The sequence below is a fragment of the Ranitomeya variabilis genome, chromosome 4 (assembly GCF_051348905.1).
Source record: "Ranitomeya variabilis isolate aRanVar5 chromosome 4, aRanVar5.hap1, whole genome shotgun sequence".
NCBI classification, from domain to species: domain Eukaryota; kingdom Metazoa; phylum Chordata; class Amphibia; order Anura; family Dendrobatidae; genus Ranitomeya; species Ranitomeya variabilis.
In genome coordinates this window covers 585,078,433-585,096,858 of record NC_135235.1, presented here as the reverse complement: position 1 = coordinate 585,096,858, position 18,426 = coordinate 585,078,433, and the positions used below count along the sequence as shown (strand labels likewise).

Genomic DNA, 18,426 nt, shown 5'->3' with positions numbered 1-18,426 from the left:
AGGGTTGGAGCTAAAGTTAGGGTTAGGGTTGGGGCTAAAGTTAGGGTTAGGGTTGGGGCTAAAGTTAGGGTTAGGGTTTGGATTACATTTACGGTTGGGATTAGAGTTAGGGGTGTGTCAGGGTTAGGGGTGTGGTTAGGGTTACCGTTGGGATTAGGGTTAGGGGTGTGTTTGGATTAGGGTTTCAGTTAGAATTGGGGAGTTTCCACTGTTTAGGCACATCAGGGGCTCTCCAAACGCGACATGGCATCCGATCTCAATTCCAGCCAATTCTGCATTGAAAAAGTAAAACAGTACTCCTTCCCTTCCGAGCTTTACCGTGTGCCCAAACAGGGGTTTACCCCAACATATGGGGCATCAGCGTACTCGGGACAGATTGGACAACTTTTGGGGTCCAAGTTCTCTTGTTACCCTTGGGAAAATATAAATTTGGGGGGCTAAAAATCATTTTTGTGGGAAAAAAAAAGATTATTTATTTTCACGGCTCTGTGTTGTAAACTGTAGTGAAACACCTGGGGGTTCAAAGTTCTCACAACACATCTAGATAAGTTGCTTGGTTGGTCTAGTTTCCAATATGGGGTCACTTTTGGGGGTTTCTACTGTTTGGGTACATCAGGGGCTCTGCAAATGCAACGTGATGCCTACAGACCAATCCATCTAAGTCTGCATTCTAAATGGCGCTCCTTCCCTTCTGAGCTCTGCCATGCGCCCAAACAGTGAATCCCTCCCACATATGGGGTATCAGCTTACTCAGGACAAATTGGACAACAACTTTTGCGGTCCAATTTATCCTGTTACCCTTGTGAAAATACAAAACTGGGGGCTAAAAAATCATTTTTGTGAAAAAAAAAGAATTTTTATTTTCACGGCTCTGCGTTATAACCTGTAGTGAAACACTTGAGGGATCAAAGCTCTCAAAACACATCTAGATAAGTTCCTTAGGGGGTCTACTTTCCAAAATGTTGTCACTTGTGGGGGGTTTAATGTTTAGGCACATCAGGGGCTCTCCAAACGCGACATGGCGTCCCATCTTAATTCCAGTCAATTTTGCATTGAAAAGTCAAATGGCGCTCCTTCCCTTCCGAGCTCTGCCATGCACCCAAACAGTGGTTCCCCCCCACATATGGGGTATCAGCATACTCAGGACAAATTGGACAACAACTTTTAGGGTCCAATTCATCCTGTTACCATTGGGAAAATAAAAAATTGGGAGCGAAAAGATAATTTTTGTGAAAAAATATGATTTTTTATTTTTACGGCTCTGCATTATAAACTTCTGTGAAGCACTTGTTGGGTCAAAGTGCTCACCACACATCTAGATAAGTTCCTTAAGGGGTCTACTTTCCAAAATCGTGTCACTTGTGGGGGGTTTCAATGTTTAGGCACATCAGGGGCTCTCCAAACGCAACATTTTGCATTGAAAAGTCAAATGGCGCTTCTTCCCTTCCGAGCTCTGCGGTGCGCCCAAACAGTGGTTTCCCCCACATATGGGGTATCGGCGTACTCAGGACAAATTGTACAACAACTTTTGGGGTCTATTTTCTCCTGTTACCCTTGGTAAAATAAAACAAATTGGAGCTGAAATAAATCTTGTGTAAAAAAAATTTAAATGTTAATTTTTATTTAAACATTCCAAAAATTCCTGTGAAACACCTGAAGGGTTAATAAATTTCTTGAATGTGGTTTTGAGCACCTTGAGGGGTACAGTTTTTAGAATGGTGTCACACTTGGGTATTTTCTATCATATAGACCCCTCAAAATGACTTCAAATGAGATGTGGTCCCTAAAAAAAATGGTGTTGTAAAAATGAGAAATTGCTGGTTAACTTTTAACCCTTATAACTCCCTAACAAAAAAAAAATTTTGGTTCCTAAATTGTGCTGATGTAAAGTAGACATGTGGGAAATGTTACCTATTAAGTATTTTGTGTGACATATCTCTGTGATTTTAGGGCATAAAAATTCAAAGTTGGAAAATTGCAAAATTTTCAAAATTTTCGCCAAATTTCCGTTTTTTTTCACAAATAAACGCAAGTTATATCGAAGAAATTTTATGACTATCATTAAGTACAATATGTCACGAGAAAACAGTGTCAGAATCGCCAAGATCCGTTGAAGCGTTCCAGAGTTATAACCTCATAAAGGGACAGTGGTCAGAATTGTAAAAATTGGCCCGGTCATTAACGTGCAAACCACCCTTGGGGGTAAAGGGGTTAAGGGAGCTTAGTCTCCAGAAACGCGTTGAGATTCTTACCCATATGGTTCATGCTGAAGTCTTTATCCTCTATGTTTAAAGTTAGTGAATAAAGAAAGCTTTTTTTTATGGATTCGGTGAAGCCAAATATATATGGACCTAACTGTATATGGCAAATAAAGACACAGCCAGAATAAAGTCCTTTAACTGAAAAAAATGACACAGAAACTCTTATTAATCTCAATTAAACCATACTTACGACCTTGCCTAATTCCACCAAAGCCCTCAATCTCCTGTAATAAAACTAAAATTAAAAAAACAACAGTATCCTATACTTGTCTGTCGTTCTGTCCCATGCCGTAATCCATGTCTGAGGGCTAGTTTTCAACCTGGACGGTGCCAAGATGCGACAGTCCAGCCGGAGAACCACTGGTGAATGAGCTGCTGCATCATTGACCAGCAGTGACATAATCGAGGTTCCCAGTCGGGCTGAACTGCGGTGACCTCATCACTGACTTATTCTCACAGTCCTGAGGTCACCGCAGTTCAGAACCTCGATTATGTCACTGCTGGTCAATGATGCCACAGCTCATTTACCAGTGGTTCTCTGCCTGGACGGTTGCATCTTGGCACTGTCCAGGTTGAAAACTATTTAGCCACCAGACATGGATTATGGCGTGGGACAGAATGACGACCAGGTATGGTATATTGTTGTTTTTTTAATTTTAGTTTTATTACAGGAGATCGAGGGTTTAGGTGGAATTAGGCGAGGTTGTAAGTATGGTTTAAATGAGATTATTAAAGGAGTCTGTGTCATTTTTTCAATTAAAGGACTTTATTCTGGCTGTGTCTTAATTTTTCCCAGAGCAATGCAAAATTTTCAGTTTGTCTGATTTTTCTCTTTATAGGTGTATTTTTGAGTAAAATGTAAATTGTTCTTTTATTCTATAAACTACTGACAACATGTCTCCGAAGTTCCAAGCAATACATTTTGTATTTATTTCCTGAAAATGAGAAATGGTCTAAATAACAAAATGCATTGTTTGCAGACCTCAAATAATGCAAAAAAAAAAACAAGTTCATAACCATTTAGAAACAACAATACTAATAATTTAACTCAGGAAGAGTTCAGAAATCAATATTTTGTGGAATAACCATGATTTTTAATCACAGCTTTCATGCGTCTTTCACACTGCTTTTGGGTGACCTTATGCCACTCCTGGTACAAAAATGTAAGCAGTTCTTCTTTGTTTGATGGCTTGTCACTATCCATCTTCCTCTTGATTACATTCCAGAGGTTTTCAATGGGGTTCAGGTCTGGAGATTGGGCTGGCCATGACAAGGATTTGATGTGGTGGTCCTTCATCCACACCTTTATTGACCTAGCTGTGTGGCATGGCGCATTGTCCTGCTGGAAAAAAACTAGTCCTCGGAGTTGGGGAACATTGCCTGAGCAGAAGGAATCAACTGTTTTTCCAGGATAACCTTGTATGCGACTTGATTCATACGTCCTTTGCAAAGATCAACCTGCCCAATTCCTGCCTTGCTGAAGCATCCCCAGATCATCACCGATCCTCCACCGAATTTCACAGTGGGTGCAAGACACTGTGGCTTGTACGCCTCTCCAGGTCTCTGTCTAACCATTAGACGACCAGGTGTTGGGCAAAGCTGAAAATTAGACTCATCAGAGAAGATTACCTTACTCTAGTCCTCTATGGTCCAATCCTTATGGTCTTTGGCAAACTTCAGCCTGGCTCTCCTTTGCTTCTCATTGATGAAAGGCTTTTCTCTAGCTTTACATGACTTGAGTCCTGCATCGAGGAGCCTGTTACGAACTGTTCTTGCCGTGCACTTCACCCCAGCTGCCATTTCTTTCACTTGATGCGCTAATAAATGCGCCTTTTCTGGGCAGCTGCGGGCTGCTGTTTTTAGGTTGGTGGGGCCTATACCAATGGCCCCTTACCAGCCTGAGAATTGCAGCCCCCAGCTGTGAGCTTTAGCAAGGCTGGCTGTAAAAAATGGGGGGGGGACCCCACGACTTTTTTTTAAATTATTTATTTAAATAATTAAATAACAGCGTGGGGATTCCTCTATTCTTCATAACCAACCTTGCTGAAGCTGACAGCTGAGGGTTGCAGCCCCCAGCTGTATTTTGCCTGGTTTGTTCAAGAAAATAGAGGGGAACCCACGCCAGGTTTTTCATTCATTTATTTAGTTATATCGTAGGCGGTGGGTGAGGAATACCCCCATTATCAGCTCCTGCTGTCATTGTTATTAGAGACAGCAGGTGTAGGTTGATGGGAGTGATAGTCCCAAAAGCTCCCACCTGCTGTCATCGTTCTGACTTTAATATAAATTTCATCATTCTCTTCTGCTCGCGTCAATCGCCGGCAGAGCAGGGGAGAATGATGAGAGCAGTCTTCAGCACCCGGCGATGGGGAGCAGCGCTTCTTCCCTGCTGCTGATGCGTGTCACACGGATGACATCCATGTGTTCTCCTTGTGGACGTGTGTGGGACGTTTTGTGGCCCATGCTGATGGTAAAAAACAGACATGTCTACGTGTGGGACATATGGACACACGGTCCGTGGAAACACACTGACATGTGCACAGACCCATTCACTTGATTGGGTCTACGTGTCCTTATCTCCGGTATGTGTGAAAACTGTCACATGTACCGGAGACACGGATGCGTGAAAGGCCTACAACGGTGGCCGTTAGTCGGCCTTAATCCACCGCAGGTGAAATTCCCAAGTGTAACAGCTGTATATGACACGCTGCAGCATTGGTTCTGACTGATCGAAGCAAATTAACCCCTTAAATACCACTGTCAATCACAAGGGCATCTAAGTGGTTAAAATAGTGTTAGCAGACCCCTTTGACACCATCTAACCCCCCCCCCCCCCCCCCGCGATTGTAGTTGCCGATGGTTGCCATGGTACCCTGAAGCATTCCGATGACCCCAGGGCACAGTGGCCTGTTAGATCCTGCTATACGTGGAGTATAAGGGTATGTGAATACGTTGCGGATTTGGCTGCAGATCCGCTGCAGAATGCCAGCAGTTTTCCATCAGGTTTACAGCACCATGTAAACCTATGGAAAACAAAATCTGCAGTGCACATGCTGCAGAAAATACCGTGGTTTATTTTCCGCATGTCAATTCTTTGGGCGGATTCCGCAGCGTTTCACACCTGCTCAATAGGAATCGGCAGAAAAAATGCAGGAAATCCGCGGAGAACAAAATATGTAAAAACTGGCGCGTGATTTATCCCGCATGGACTGATCTCTACCGTCACATAGTGAGCGATGACTGAAGCCGCACCTCTGTGACTGACAGGCCAAGGCTGACAAGAGGAGCAACGTTCATTTCCTCCCAGCAGAGATTTACAAGCCTTTAGATCGGATGGGGCATGAGGGGCAGGTGCTGCTCACAGCAAATATGTGAAAGACTGTGGTTGCTAATAAGGACAACCAGAGCAGGAAATGTGTCTCTGTACGTTCCCTGCCGTGCAGGGCTGGTGGTGGTGGTGACTGCTCCTCTGGGGCAGCGGGGAGGTCTCTCTCCAGCTACAAGCACACGGGTTCTGTCAGGGAACACACGAGCGGAGGGGCAGCGGCTCTGGTCGGACCACGCCTTTCCGGTCAGGTGATGTCACTCTACTGCGCAGGTCTCCACTGCGGTGACGTCATGAGACGAGTGTACGGAAGTGTGTCCGCGATGTTTTGCCGGTAACGGCACCTGTTAGTCTACGAGCATGCCCGTGGGCACCGAGCCGGGGAGACACGGTAACTACCACCCATAACAGGCGGCTAGGATACTGCGGGTGTAAGGAGGGCGACATATGGGATGTAGAGGGCCCTCCGAACTTGTCACCCCTGCATCCTGCTATATGGCCCTGCTGTACCTGTCACCCCAATATATGGCCCTGCTGTACCCGTCACCCCAATATATAACCCTGCTGTACCCGTCACCCCAATATATAACCCTGCTGTACCCGTCACCCCAATATATAACCCTGCTGTACCCGTCACCCCAATATATAACCCTGCTGTACCTGTCACCCCAATATATGACCCTGCTGTACCCGTCACCCCAATATATAACCCTGCTGTACCTGTCACCCCAATATATAACCCTGCTGTACCCGTCACCCCAATATATAACCCTGCTGTACCCGTCACCCCAATATATAACCCTGCTGTACCCGTCACCCCAATATATGACCCTGCTGTACCCGTCACCCCAATATATAACCCTGCTGTACCCGTCACCCCAATATATAACCCTGCTGTACCCGTCACCCCAATATATAACCCTGCTGTACCCGTCACCCCAATATATAACCCTGCTGTACCCGTCACCCCAATATATGACCCTGCTGTACCTGTCACCCCAATATATGACCCTGCTGTACCCGTCACCCCAATATATAACCCTGCTGTACCCGTCACCCCAATATATAACCCTGCTGTACCCGTCACCCCAATATATAACCCTGCTGTACCCGTCACCCCAATATATAACCCTGCTGTACCCGTCACCCCAATATATGACCCTGCTGTACCCGTCACCCCAATATATGACCCTGCTGTACCCGTCACCCCAATATATGACCCTGCTGTACTTGTCACCCCAATATATAACCCTGCTGTACCTGTCACCCCAATATATAACCCTGCTGTACCTGTCACCCCAATATATGACCCTGCTGTACCTGTCACCCCAATATATGACCCTGCTGTACCTGTCACCCCAATATATGACCCTGCTGTACCTGTCACCCCAATATATGACCCTGCTGTACCTGTCACCCCAATATATGACCCTGCTGTACCTGTCACCCCAATATATGACCCTGCTGTACCTGTCACCCCAATATATGACCCTGCTGTACCTGTCACCCCAATATATGACCCTGCTGTACCTGTCACCCCAATATATGACCCTGCTGTACCTGTCACCCCAATATATGACCCTGCTGTACCTGTCACCCCAATATATGACCCTGCTGTACCCGTCACCCCAATATGACCCTGCTGTACCCGTCACCCCAATATATGACACCCTGCTGTACCTGTCACCCAAATATGACACCCTGCTGTACCTGTCACCCCAATATATGACCTTGCTGTACCTGTCACCCCAATATATGACCCTGCTGTACCCGTCACCCCAATATATGACACCCTGCTGTACCCGTCACCCAAATATGACACCCTGCTGTACCTGTCACCCCAATATATGACCTTGCTGTACCTGTCACCCCAATATATGACCCTGCTGTACCTGTCACCCCAATATGACACCCTGCTGTACCTGTCACCCCGCTGTACCTGTCACCCCAATATATGACCCTGCTGTACCTGTCACCCCAATATGACACCCTGCTGTACCTGTCACCCCAATATGACACCCTGCTGTACCTGTCACCCCAATATGACACCCTGCTGTACCCGTCACCCCAATATGACATCCTGCTGTACCTGTCACCCCCAATATGACATCCTGCTGTTCATGTCACCCCAGTATATGACACCCTGCTGTACCTGTCACCCCAGTATATGACACCCTGCTGTACCTGTCACCCCAGTATATGACACCCTGCTCTACGCGTCACCCCAGTATATGACGCCCTGCTGTACGTGTCACCCCAGTATATGATGCACCCTGCTGTACGCGTCACCCCGGCATATAAACATAAGGATGAATGACCTCGGGGAGATCAAAACATCCAACACCGCGGAGACACCATCACGTGTTTCTCAACGCAAGCAATGAATAGCATATGTGGTTTTCCTTTCTTGGATGCTGCCCTTCCCGTGGTTGTTCCTTCCCGGTGAAAGACCTGGCTATTCATTGCTTGCGTTGAGAAACACGTGATGGTGTCTCCGTGGTGTTGGATGTTTTGATCTCCCCGAGGTCATTCATCCTTATGTTTATAGTCTTTTCACCCCGGCATATGGCGCCCTACTGTACGCGTCACCCCGGCATATGGCGCCCTGCTGTACGCGTCACCCCGGCATATGGCGCCCTGCTGTACGCGTCACCCCGGCATATGGCGCCCTGCTGTACGCGTCACCCCGGCATATGGCGCCCTGCTGTACGCGTCACCCCGGCATATGGCGCCCTGCTGTACGCGTCACCCCGGCATATGGCGCCCTGCTGTACGCGTCACCCCGGCATATGGCGCCCTGCTGTACGCGTCACCCCGGCATATGGCGCCCTGCTGTACGCGTCACCCCGGCATATGGCGCCCTGCTGTACGCGTCACCCCGGCATATGGCGCCCTGCTGTACGCGTCACCCCGGCATATGGCGCCCTGCTGTACGCGTCACCCCGGCATATGGCGCCCTGCTGTACGCGTCACCCCGGCATATGGCGCCCTGCTGTACGCGTCACCCCGGCATATGACGCCCTGCTGTACGCGTCACCTTCGCATATGACGCCCTGCTGTACGCGTCACCCCGGCATATGGCGCCCTGCTGTACGCGTCACCCCAGCATATGGCGCCCTGCTGTACGCGTCACCCCGGCATATGACGCCCTGCTGTACGCGTCACCTTCGCATATGACGCCCTGCTGTACGCGTCACCCCGGCATATGGCGCCCTGCTGTACGCGTCACCCCGGCATATGGCGCCCTGCTGTAAGCGTCGCCCCGGCATATGGCGCCCTGCTGTACGCGTCGCCCCGGCATATGGCGCCCTGCTGTACGCGTCGCCCCGGCATATGGCGCCCTGCTGTACGCGTCACCCCGGCATATGGCGCCCTGCTGTACGCGTCACCCCGGCATATGGCGCCCTGCTGTACGCGTCACCACGGCATATGGCGCCCTGCTGTACGCGTCACCCCGGCATATGGCGCCCTGCTGTACGCGTCACCCCGGCATATGGCGCCCTGCTGTACGCGTCACCACGGCATATGGCGCCCTGCTGTACGCGTCACCACGGCATATGGCGCCCTGCTCTATGCGTCACCCCGGCATATGGCACTTTGCTGTACGCATCAGCCCTCAATCCTCCGTTAGGAGTGAGACTCTAAATGGTTGCAGCTCTGTGTAGGAACAAAAGGTGGCAGGGACTTTGTGAGCGGTTGGAGTCCTAAGGGAAGCTGTGAGGATTTTTTGGGTGGTAGAAGAGAAGGCAGCAGATTCCTTTTAAGGGGGTCTGTGAGGAGAAGGGTTACAAGGTAGAAGGGTCTTTGTGAGGTTAAGGGGGTGAGGGAGGGGAAGAGGTAGGTTGCCAGGGCTCTGCAGAGGAAGGAGGCTGGTTTTCCCGGGGAAGGAGGCAGGCTGAAGGATAATTTGTTGTAATAGTGTGTGGACATGTGGGTGCCATTTTTGCTGGATATTTTAGCCCTGGCAGATACATCTCCCGGTCACCCTCCTCACTTTGTGCCTTAGGCAATGAATTCCGTAGGCGCAGGAAGTTGTGTGACATCCAGAAGGCTCTGAGTAAGGATCCCCCAGATGTAGCGACGCTCCGGCGGATGGCAATCAGCGAAGGCGGTCTTCTTACTGATGAGATCCGTTGCCAAGTGTGGCCCAGACTCCTGAATGTCAGCACTGAGGAGCTGCCTCCACCCCCAGGTATGACAGCAGCACTGTGTGAATAGCACTGGGGGGCACTAGAGACGGGGTCACCACTGACTAGCTGTCTTATCTCTGCAGGTCCTGAACTGCGGGTGAACAACAAGGACTATGAGCAGGTTCTGCTGGATGTCCGGCGCTCACTGAGGCGCTTCCCCCCCGGTGAGATGTCAGTGGGGTTATTGGGTGGTGTTGTACTTCATCTACTGGTAAACTACAATTCCCATGGTGCTTTGCCCGCGGATCACATTCTTAGGAGAATTCCAGTCTTCTTTATGTTATTATCCAGACATCTGATAATCCGGCACTGTGCCTCATGGATGCTGAATTGGACAATGGATAAATAAAAGCCCCATTTTTTTCATAGCACCTTTTTCCATAGTGAAAGGGTTTGTAAAAATGGTTGAGGGGACCCTCATGTCCTGCTAGTTGGGGTGGAAGTGATCTATTGTGAAGGCTGGCATTCTCCACCGTGCCCATTATTGGATAAATGTGGTGAGGGGAGGGCTGACTTTACTTTCGGGACGTGGGTTGAGGCTTACTTTTTTCTGTCTTTTCTCAAACATGGGGTGCTCCGTCTGATTTTGCCTCACAGGTATGCCCTTAAAGGAGCGGGAAGACTTGCAGGAGCAGCTGATTGACATCATCCTGCAGGTGTTGGCGCGAAACCTGCAGTTGCACTATTACCAGGGATATCATGATATTGTAGTCACTTTCCTGCTGGTGGTGGGAGGGCCGGTGGCCACTCTCCTGGTGGATAAGCTGTCCACACATCACCTAAGGTGGGTCTGTGTGAGCCCCCCACACCTCCACATCTGGCACCTTCATACCCAACATGCTACAGACCCTTTCCTGCACTCAGCGCACATTGCTGTAACTCTCTACATCCTCTAATACACTAACATTTCATAACCCCCCATCCATAATGATGGCACAGGACTATGGCAACCATTGGCCACAGCGGTACCATGTCATCACGCAGGATGGGGACGGTTGTGATTGCCCGCCACACTAATTGCTTACCTCCGCTTAACCCCTTTTATAGACCAGCTTACATCTGCCTCTTTACTGCCTGTGGGTTATTAAGCAAAGCGGGCAGTGGAGGAATACGTGACGGGAGGGTCAACATGGAAACCCGTATACCTACATCGGTGCTGCAAACATGCTAAGACTATTTGCAGAGTTTCTGCTTTTTACTTTGTTCAAAACCAGCCACTATTCACTTTCATAAAGCAAGGAATGACCAAAATGCACAATGTCCATATACAGTATATTTCAAGATCAATCAATTTTATTAAATACAAATTAAATTTAAAATACAGATTGCAAGGAATATCAACCTACACACCTACAGTAATCACAAATTGCAGTTGAAACACTACAACACTAAAGCTTACATATGCAATTGTGAACAATACTGACTTACATAGTGTGTAAACAATTGCATATGTATGCTTTAGCGATTTGGGCATATAGGATCCTTCTTTACATGGGGGATTAACCTATTGGTTGGATATAGTATACTTGGTACAGGATATATATAGGTGCTAACTACCCCATATATAGGCTTTGGAATTGGAATCCCTTTCCATGTATATTTTGTCTGATCTCATCTGCAAGCTCTAAGTAGTGTTTCAACTGCAATGTGTGATTACTGTAGGTGTGTAGGTTGATATTCCTTGCAATCTGTGTTCCTCACATTGGAGGTAATTCTCTTTATGTAAATTGTTAGTATTTTAAATTTAATTTGTATTTAATAAAATTGATTAATCTTGAAATATATATGGACATTGTGCAGTTTGGTCATTCCTTGCTTTAGTGAATAGTGGCTGGTTTTGGTTTAGCACAATGATATTTGTGGGATCAAAAAGTTGTTTGATTTATTTTTACTTTGTTGCAGAAATAATCACGCCCTGTAAAACCTTCACCCTAATACTGTATTTATAAGCTTCACTTATTCCCTCCAGGAAGATATAGTATCAAACACCTTCTATAGCTGTGGTTTCCAAACCACTAGAACTCCCAGCATGCTCCAACATCCACAGACTGGATGTCCACTCCCAGACGCCTTTTACCTTCACTCCGTCCAATTTGTGGTGCTCAGCCCTTCTTTCCCTTTTCCTACAGGGACTTCATGGACCCCAGCATGGATAACACAAAGCACATCCTCAACTACCTGATGCCCATTATAGAGCTGGTGAACCCGGCACTGCATGACTTCATGGTTCGGTGGGTATATCCTGTGCTGTGAGCTCCTTCTGGGCACTTAGAGGAGCAGCTGACTGTGTGTGTTATCCACAGGGCGGAGGTTGGCACCATATTTGCCCTAAGTTGGCTCATCACATGGTTCGGGCACGTCCTGTCAGACTTTAGGCACGTGGTGAGGTTGTACGACTTCTTCCTGGCTTGCCACCCGCTGATGCCCATCTACTTCGCGGCTGTGGTAAGAGATTGCGCCGTGACGTATGAAAAGCTGGTGTAGTCCGCCTTTTCTAATGACCATCCTCTTCTTCCTCCCCGCAGATTGTATTACACAGAGAGGTGGAGGTGATGGATTGCGAGTGCGACATGGCGTCCGTCCACCACCTGCTGTCACAGATCCCTCAAGATCTGCCCTATGAGACTCTCATCAGCAAAGCCGGCGACCTCTTCGTCCAGTTCCCCCCATCTGAACTATCCAGGGAAGCCGCCCAGCAGCATCAGGCAGAAAGGTGAGGGCAAGCTGGGAGCAGTGGTACTACTTCCAAGGGCTGTAGAAGGGGACATTAGGGCACCCAAAGACCCTCAATCTGAAGATGTGAGAATGTCCACTCCTGAGGGAACTGGGACACATATTAAGGCCTAAGCAGTATGGTCACTGCTCTCATAACTACACGCAGTAGTATTTAAAGGGCAACTTTATTTATGAAGCTTTTTTCTGTGCTAATGCAAAATGATCCGACCCTTTCTTCTCCATTCACATCCAAAGCTGTGTTTTTATAATCCTGCCAGTTTTCGGATGCTCAGCTAAATGGTCATGTGACTGACAGTGGGGCAGAGATAAACCTTTTCCAAGGCTGACCAGTGGAATTTTGGATAAGCAGCTTTGGATGGGAATGAAACTCAAAAGTTTCAACTTTTATGTCACCGAGTGCCTCATGTGTTGACTTAGACCATGCCGATCATTTATTTGTGCTTACATCTATTTGTTCCCATTTAATATAGGACTGCGGTGTCGACCTTTAAAGACTTTGAACTTGCGTCCACCCAGCAGCGGCCAGATATGGTTCTCCGCAGACGCTTCAGGGACATGGTTCGGCCAGAGCCCGGGAACAAAGCTGTCCTCACTAAACCCCGTACTAACAGACTGGTGAAGCTGGCAGTCATGGGACTGACAGTGGCTCTAGGTGCCGCCGCACTTGCTGTTGTTAAGAGCGCTCTGGAATGGGCCCCCAAATTTGAACTGCAGATTTTCCCATAACTGGGGGCTTTTATTGGAGAGTCTGTGGTTTTGTCATCCATCGAGCATCTCATCGGGTGGAGATTGCAACCCACACCTGTGCCTTTGTCCTGTCCAGCACCTCAATATCCACACTCCCTGCCTTCTCCCAACACATTTGACTTTATTTTGCCACTTTACACTTGGACCTGGACACGTTGCATTAACCGTTCACTTTTGGGATCCCGCTGTTAATGCCATGATGCAAATGAAGGTCGCCCCGGCATGGGACACAGCTGAATAACCTGTGTATATCTGTACATAATTGTTCACTTTATGATAAATATTTAACACCACTCTTTTTGAGTTATCATAGTTCTGGCCTTGTTATGGCTTATAGACTTATATTGACAAATGACTTCCGGATCACCCAGCATCGGAGCCATCACCCAGCATTGGCGCGATCCAGCAGGTCTGCAGGAAAGTGACCGGACCGGCGCCGATAGCAGCCGTTATCTTCTTCTGTTAGGTATAATACCAGGAGCAGGGAACATGCATGAGTGATACCATTCCAGCAGTAAAAAAAGAAACGCCAGAGTGGTGCTTGAAGGAATTGGGGCCAAAGACGATTTCAAGGTGAAAATAAATGAAAATTGATACTCATGGCATCCCCCTGGGTGGGGGTCAGGCTTCTGCAGCAATTTGCAATGCCGTATTGCCTACAGTGAGTATAGCAGGAAATTGAGTGTAGCAGATCAATGCTGCCGGTGGCTGTACGTTGCACCATGCTCCTTCCTGTGCCCTGGTTATTAGAAATTACCCTTTTTCCCATAATGGGCATCTTCCTGTCATCCGGAACGGCGAGCGATTACATAAAGGCGACCTGATAGGAGGCTGTTCCTCAGCAGTAACTTGCACAAGATATTGAGTAATATGTGCTGACCTGAGGAGCCGTCGTCTTCCGAAACTGACCAAGAGCTCAGTAGAAGGTCTATGGAGTCCATTTTTAAAGGACAGCAGCACTGTGTTGTGCACTTCAGCTCCTTCATTTTTAGCTCATTTAGTTCCCTACTGATGATAACTTCTGACGTGTCCGTGACATATCCACGGTTTACCACAAGTGCGGATAGCCTTTAAATGACGTGTAAATCATCGCCATCTTCTGCTGCTTCGCTCATACAGCTTGCACTGCCATCTAGTGCTCAGTCGAGGTCACTGCAGGTCCATCAAATGAATGCGTGTTTCAATCCATTTCCTAAGAGTAAGTTCAGATGCAGCAGAAATTTCTATGCTTGATCATCAGTCCCAAACATGTGAATGAAGTTTTTTTCTGCATCAAGCACCACTCATAATTGGAAGAATAAAGAAAACAAAATCTGCTGACTGTGCATTAACCCTAACAGCGACCATGGGAGAAAATCTTATTTATTTATTTTTTTGGTCAATACCAGATCTGCACATCTCTAAGATCTGACGTTTATATCTGTGCGGGGTGGGCTGGAAGGAGCCTGGTTTGCTATTTTCGTATTTCCCCTAGCTCAGCACTCCTGAGTGATAATTCCCTGAGCTGTAGAATTTCCCTTCTTTCCAATGCAATTCATAGTGAATGCTGATTTATTTCTTGTGGCGGCGGAGATAAAGTATTTTCACCATCAGCCTCCCTGCATATGATAGACCATTCTGCACCAACTAAAGGGAAACTCTACCACCATGCTAGTGCAAGAGCAATGCTGGTGATGTGTAGTTATAGGATAAACACCCGGAATGATGGAGGCAACACTTTTTTTTTTTTTTTTTTGCATTGCTTTCAGCTTCAGGAATGTATTACAGCCACCACCACCATAGCTTATGCATTAATCGCAACGTTTTGGATGATCAGCATGCCATTCTTCAGACCAGGTTGTGCTGCCTTAGTTGTAGACTGCTCATAAAGCCGTTGCCCCCTTATATGCCTGAAGAAGGGCATGCTGATTGGTAGAAACGTTGTGATTAATGCATAATGTACTGTAATGCCTTTCTGAAATTGCAAGCAATCGGAGAGTGCGGCCTCCATATTTCTGCTCACATATTACTTAAGATCAATGGTAGACTGGTCTAGAAGGGGTCAAGCACTCAATCGTAGAAGTAGTGCTGACCCACTCCCCCCCCCCCCCACAAACCTCGGTGTGCTGTATATAAAGAGGTGGAAGTCTAATAAGTGACACTTTGTCCTCCCCTTGCATCAACCACTGGTGTCAACTCCTAAAAAACATTGTGTTTGGGAATTTTGGAGTTATATCTGTTTTAGGAAAACTGGGAGTAGATACGTGGGATGTAGAGGCAGCAATTGCACCTTGGCACTTTTTTTGTTTTGATACCTAACCTGGAATTTCACTGGTGTTTTTTGAGGGTTTGCATCAGTTCGTGTAAAGAACATGCCTGCAACTGTGAACATTGGGTTTTCTTTTTATTGTGAAGCAAACAACAAATAAGACAAAATAACTGAAAACCTCAAAGTGCATAACTATTCACCCCCTAAAATAAGTACTTTGTAGAGTCTCCCGTTGCAAGTCGTTTTGTATAAGCCTCTTATGAGCTTTTCACATCTTGCCACTGGATTTTTGCCCATTCCTCAAGGCAAAACTTGCTCCAGCTCCTTCAAGTTAAATGGTTTCCTCCGGTGAACATCAAGCTTCAAGTCTGACAACAGATTCTCAATTCGATTAAGGCTACTTTCACACTAGCGTCGTGCACTGCACGTCGCTATGCGTCGTTTTGTAGAAAAAACGCATCCTGCAAAAGTGCTTGCAGGATGCATTTTTTCTCCATAGACTTGCATTAGCGACGCATTGCCACACGTCGCAACCGTCGTGTGACGGTTGCGTCGGACCGTCGCCACCAAAAAACGTTGCATGTAACGTTTTTTGGTGCGTCGAGATCGTCTTTTCCGACCGCGCATGCGCGCCCGGAACTCAGCCCCCTCCTCACTTCACAATGGGGCAGCAGATGCGTTGAAAAACAGCATCCGCTGCCCAAGTTGTGCGGCGCATTCACTGCTGGCATCGGTACTTCGCAACGACGCAATTCGTCGTACGACGCTAGTGTGAAAGTAGCCTAAGGTTTAGGTTTTGATTAGGCCACTCCAAAATATTTACACGTTTCCTCTTAAGCCACTCAAGTGTTGCTTTAGCAGTATGCTTTGGGTCATTGTCTTGTTGGAAGGTGAATCTCCGTCCCATTCTCAAATCACTGAGAGACTGGAACAGGTTTTGCTCATGAATATCCCTGTATTTCGCACCATACATCTTTCCTTCAACTTGGACCATTTTCCCTGTCCCTGCTGCTGAAAAACATCCCTACAGCATGATGGTGCCACCACGTTTCACAGTAGGGATGGTGTTCTTGTGATGAGCTGTGTTGGTTTGGCGCCAGACATAGCGTTTTCCTTGGTGGCCAAATAGTTCAATTTTGGTCTCATCTGACCACAGAACCTTCCTCCATCCATACATTTGGGTAGTCTCCTACATTGTTTTGGCAAATTCAAACCGACCCTTACAATTTGTGTGTGTAAGAAAAAGGCTTTTTTATGCCCACGCTTCCATAAAGGTTATTGTGGTTGTATTGAGAGATACTCCAGTCTCTGCTTGGGAACTCTGCAGCTGCCTCTTGGTTGATGGTGTTGCAGTCTTGGTGGTCTTTCAATAAAGGTGTGTATATACTGTCAGAACATGCTTAGATTGTACACAGGTGGACTTCCTGTCACTAAGCATGTGACTTATGAAGGTCATTTCTTTTAGGGGCTTTGTAGAAAAAGGGGTGAATACATATAGGTGCTTCTCACAAAATTAGAATATCCTCAAAAAGTTAATTTATTTCAGTTCTTCAATACAAAAATTGAAACTCATATAGAGTCAATACAAACAGTGATCTATTTCAAGTGTTTATTTCTGTTAATGTTGATGATTATGGCTTACATCCAATGAAAACCCAAATGTCATTATCTCAGTAAATTAGAATAATTAACAAAAAACACCTACATAGGCTTCCTAAGTGTTTAAAAAGGTCCCTTAGTCTGTTTCAGTAGGCTCAACAATCATGGGGAAGGCTGCTGACTTAACAGATGTCCACAAGGCAGTCATTGACACTCTCCACAAGAAGGGTAAGCCACAAAAGGTCATTGCTAAAGAAGCTGGCTGCTCAGAGTGCTGTATCCAAGCATATTAACCCCTTTCTGACATCAGATGTACTATCCCGTCGAGGTGGTATGGGCCTGTATGACCGTCTAACGCGTTCTGGCGGCATAGGGAAGCATCGCGCAGGGAGTGGGCTCCCTGCATGCTTCCCTGAGACCCTTGGAGCAACGCGATGTGATTGCGTTTCTCTGAGCGTCTCGTCCATCCTCCCTGCAGGCCCCGGATCCAAGATGGCTGCGGGGCTCCTTCCGGGTCTTGCAGGGAGATGGCTTGCAAGCACAGGCGCCGACAAGTATCCTGCAGTGCCTGTGAGATCGCTGATCTGACACATTGCATTGCAAACTGTCAGATCAGCGATCTGACACTTTACCATGATGTTCCACACTGGGACAAAGTAAAAAATATATAAATTGTTCCAATAAATACATTTATGTAGCTAAAAAAAACAATAAAAGTACACATAATTATTATCGCCGCGTCCGTAACGACCCGACCTATAAAACTGTCCCGCTCGTTAACCCCTTCAGTGAACACCGTAAAAAAAAAACTAGGCAAAAAACAATGCTTTATCATCATAGCGCCGAACAAAAAGTGGAATAACACACGATCAAAAAGACAGATATAAACATTGTACCGCCGAAAACGTCATCTTGTCCCCGAGCCGCCATACAGCGTCATCAGCGAAAAAATAAAAAGTTATAGCCCTCAGAATAAAACGATGCAGAAATAATTATTTTTTTCTATAAAAGTTTTTATTGTATAAAAGCGCCAAAACATACAAAAATTATATACCGTAAATGAGGTATCACTGTAATCGTACTGACCTGAAGAATAAAACTGCTTTATCAATTTTACCAAACGTGGAACGGTATAAACGCCCCATCCCAAAAGAAATTCACGAATTGCTGTTTTTTGTTCATTCTGCCTAACAAAAATCGGAATGAAAAGCGATCAAAAAATGTCATGTGCCCGAAAATGACACCAATAAAAACGTCAACTCGTCCCGCAAAAAACAAGACCTCACATGACTCTGTGGACCAGAATATGGAAAAATTGTA

At 46.8% G+C, this 18,426-nt stretch overlaps 1 protein-coding gene across 2 annotated transcripts; it reads left to right on the top strand.

Moving 5' to 3' along the window:
- Positions 1 to 5,678: 5,678 nt before the first annotated feature.
- Positions 5,679 to 14,593, top strand: TBC1D20 (TBC1 domain family member 20). 2 transcript variants are annotated; one of them, XM_077253099.1, is made up of 8 exons: positions 5,679 to 5,837; positions 9,593 to 9,778; positions 9,860 to 9,940; positions 10,374 to 10,560; positions 11,906 to 12,007; positions 12,080 to 12,221; positions 12,302 to 12,489; positions 12,983 to 14,593. In XM_077253099.1, exons 2-8 carry the CDS (start codon positions 9,679 to 9,681, stop codon positions 13,236 to 13,238), a joined length of 1,056 nt encoding a protein of 351 aa, XP_077109214.1. In that variant the 5' UTR covers positions 5,679 to 5,837; positions 9,593 to 9,678; the 3' UTR covers positions 13,239 to 14,593. The 2 variants fall into 2 exon arrangements, with proteins under 2 accessions (XP_077109214.1, XP_077109213.1); XM_077253098.1 differs by having other exon boundaries at positions 5,679 to 5,977.
- Positions 14,594 to 18,426: the final 3,833 nt, after the last annotated feature.